The following is a 3,569-nucleotide window of genomic DNA, read 5'->3' on the forward strand; positions in this document are numbered from 1 at the left end:
TGTGTGGGGGGGAGGGGGGGTGTCGTTTGTGTGTGTCGACTTCCAAAATCGATTACTACGTGTTTTGTGTTTGTGTGTGTGTGAGGGGGGGGGTTAGTCGTAATTCTGTGTCAACCAAAGCTACAACATGTGACTGGAAATACACGTAGTGGACCAGGACAATGGCTGTACACACCGCATAAAGGGACCAGCGACCATCACGAATCGATTAATCGATATCGAGGGGAGCAATCAGCAGACCTCCATTGTCTTCCACGCCTCGCTGTTCTTACTGATAGGTGTTCCAAAACAAAACAAAACGATACAATCGCTTCGGTTAGGGGCATGTGTTCTGTCCAGTTGTTTTGTTGTAATTATCAGTTTATTATGTTGTTCTTATACGCAGCAGTAAGGGAATTAGTTTGTATTGTTATTACATTTTGGTGGATATTAATGTCTATTTTAGTTCACATTTATTTTCAAGAACAAATTATCCAAACATAGGCGAAATATAGTACTATATTATATACATTGTAGTTTATGTACGCTAATGCCATCAAGCTGAAGCAGTAATTAATAGAACCCTATACAACAGAAGTTCACATGCCTACTCCCAATAATATGCTTGGGGGGCTCTCGTAGTCTAGATGTTAAGGTATTGACCTCTCATTCAAAGGTCCCGTGTTCGAATCCGGGTTACCAACGAAACATTTTCTACTCTAAAATTGTCTCTCTAGGAATGTTCTGTCGTCTGCTTTTGTCTCCTCTTTCTGACCCCACCCCTTCACCTGTTCCCCCTCCTCTGGCCTCCTGATTCTTTCTGCAACCTTACTACTGCTACTCCCTGGCTCCTTCTTACAGCTGTCTTTCAGTCACACACCTGATCTTCTGGAAGGAAAGATCTACACCTAGCCTTCTCGGACAAGGGCGATAAATTTCGGAGGGCCTGTGGGTAGGTTGCGCACGTTAAATATCCCTTGGTGGTCTAAAATCGATAAGAAAAAACTTCGGGCAAAATTCTAGCCTAAAACACCTACCAACTGAAAAGTTTAACGTGTTCTGTTCGCGATTATATGACCTTATGCAGTTGCAAGCGCCGTAAAACACTTACTAAAAAATAGAAATAATAATATGCATATATTATAATACAGGACTTATAAATAAATGGGTATTTTTAGCTGCAAACACCACCTCCCTCCTCTTCCGCCACCCCCCCTCTCTCTCTCTCTCTCTCTCTCTCTCTCTCTCTCTCTCTCTCTCTCTCTCTCTCTCTCGCTCTTTCTCTATCTCACACACACACACACACACACACACACACAAACAAACACACACACACACATAGACATTTTCACTCTCTCTCTCACACACACACACACACACACACACACACAACACACATACATAGATACACAAACACGCAGATGCACGGTTAACAAACGCAATTGAACGAAAATGTAAGCCAAAAAGGGTTGAGGATTTATAAAGTTTAGATTAGGCAATACCACAATGTGTGTTGTAATTGGAATAATATTTGGCTCTTTCCCTTTGCGGTCATTCATCTGATATCTTACAAGTAGGGAGCGACGCTTGAATGCGTTCAGTTGATACGATAATCCTATTTCGCAAAGCTACACCCAATCGCCCACATAAGAAAAGACTTTGTCCTTCTTAAACTTACACAGGTAGAAACTCAGAATGCAAAGAGAAAAAAATATTCACCTTGGTTAAAAATATTTCTTTGCAATGTGTCCGTTCTTATATTATTGTATGAAAAGCTAAAAAAGAGTCGACTTCTCTGGGTCTTGCAAGGAATGATTATTATTTCTTTCAGTCAATAAATGACATGTTATTCCATAGTTATAGGTAAATATATTTAAGCTAAAGTCGAAGGACAGCAATCATGTTTCGCTCTTATGTGCGAGGGAGGGGCTTGGGGTCGAAGTTGTAAATTACGGCTCTGACAGAAATAAGTAAATTACAAATTAGGTTTTGCCGCCAACTCCACTCACCTTCTTTCTCTCATTTAAAACATACGGCTTTCGACTTAAAGTTTAAAACACGCTGCACAATTTATTTTATAGGATTTGATAAACTGATTTGATTGATGTATTTTTCAATAGAAAAACTGATTGGAAAGCTGTATTCTGGTAGAATTTTGCTGAGACATTCTGCGAGTTCACTCTTTGAATTGAGACGGCTGGTATAGATATAATGAATATTAAAAAGTAAGCCGAAGTACGTTACACAGTAAGTGAATGGACGCTTTTCCTGGGCGAAATGGCTTTGACACTCGTCTGACCTACGATTAGTGGTCTGAAAAACGTGTGTTTTTTGTGTGTTTTGTTTGTGTGTTCTTTTTCGCTGTTCTTTTCTTTCTTCTTTTTTTCGGAGGGTGGGGGGGGGGGGGGGTGATGGTTATTAACTTGAAACCCCTAGTCCGTGGGGGGAGCGCGTAGAGGATCTAGACTTTTCTGATAAAGACGGTTAACTCAAAGGTTCTATACCAGCAAAGTCGAACCTGCTCTTAAGGCCACCTGTGTGTGACAATCACCTTCACAACAGCCATTTCCAATTTCTTCCCTTGTGTAATTTTTGTTTACATTAAATAAGACGGTGTAAAATGTCCACCTGTCTCAAACGGCCATTTTCTCCCCAACAACGGATCGTCGTATTAGACAATTTCGTCTTTATTGCGTACCTCAAGCTGCGTGACAATTGGATTCTGAAACAGACTCGACGTTTCTAGACATACATTCTATGGGCCGGCTGCCTGGTTCGATATAATATGAGAGGAATCTTTAGGTAATAGTGTAGTTGTTACTAATTCGTATTTTATCATTGCAAAATACACATGATATCCTGAACCCATAGAACACTGGCACTGGGACTCAAAAGCAGCTGTTGGGTATTTTGTTGTTGTTGTTGTTTTGCGTTTTTTCTGCAAGTAAGAAAATGTTACAAGAATTAACTATTAGATGCACTCAGTGTGTGTTTCATATTATGTTCATAAAAGTGCACTACGTTAAAACGAATTTAAACATCAATCTCACAAATTAAGTATCATTCCAGTTAATATAAAACCTATAAACTGAACTATCACACAAAGAACAAATCTTCAAATGAACAAATAGTTTCAACTGTCTAAATTTTTAAAAAACTGATACCTACGAAACATGATGACCAATGACCGATTTCCACAAAGAAAAAAATGTGTTTATGAATCCATCGTGAGCGAAATCATATTATAAAACATCAAGCCTGTAACTCAGTTTCACATTCACTTGAAGGTGTGCAAGTCAGATCCGGAAATAATATCTTAAAACCGTTGAAGGCACAGCGATTACGAGTGCGTTGCAGTCACCACTAATGATTTATATATTATCCAATATTGCCTTTGAAAGGTTTCCTTTCCATAACGTACAGGGAAAAAAACTGCACAGTGAAAAATAGAGTAAAGAAAATTGGTTCTCTGTAAGGGAAATATTGTGTAAGAGTTGACGATCGATCTTATGTTATGGATTGAATGTCGGTTCACACATTGATACTACCCCTATTGAAGGAATACGTTATCAGTGGATTGTCGGTGAGTG

At 39.2% G+C, this 3,569-nt stretch overlaps 1 protein-coding gene across 1 annotated transcript in view; it reads right to left on the minus strand.

The window, feature by feature from the left end:
* Nucleotides 1–3,518, minus strand: part of LOC101852959 (TPR repeat-containing protein DDB_G0287407) — a gene marked incomplete at its 3' end in the record, with an annotated part of 14,052 nt that extends 10,534 nt beyond the window's left edge. The window contains 1 exon segment of the mRNA XM_005107994.3: nt 3,148–3,518. Within this exon segment, the coding sequence (XP_005108051.2) occupies nt 3,148–3,154 (7 nt within the window).
* Nucleotides 3,519–3,569: the final 51 nt, after the last annotated feature.

Source organism: Aplysia californica, unplaced genomic scaffold, assembly GCF_000002075.1.
Source record: "Aplysia californica isolate F4 #8 unplaced genomic scaffold, AplCal3.0 scaffold00648, whole genome shotgun sequence".
NCBI classification, from domain to species: domain Eukaryota; kingdom Metazoa; phylum Mollusca; class Gastropoda; order Aplysiida; family Aplysiidae; genus Aplysia; species Aplysia californica.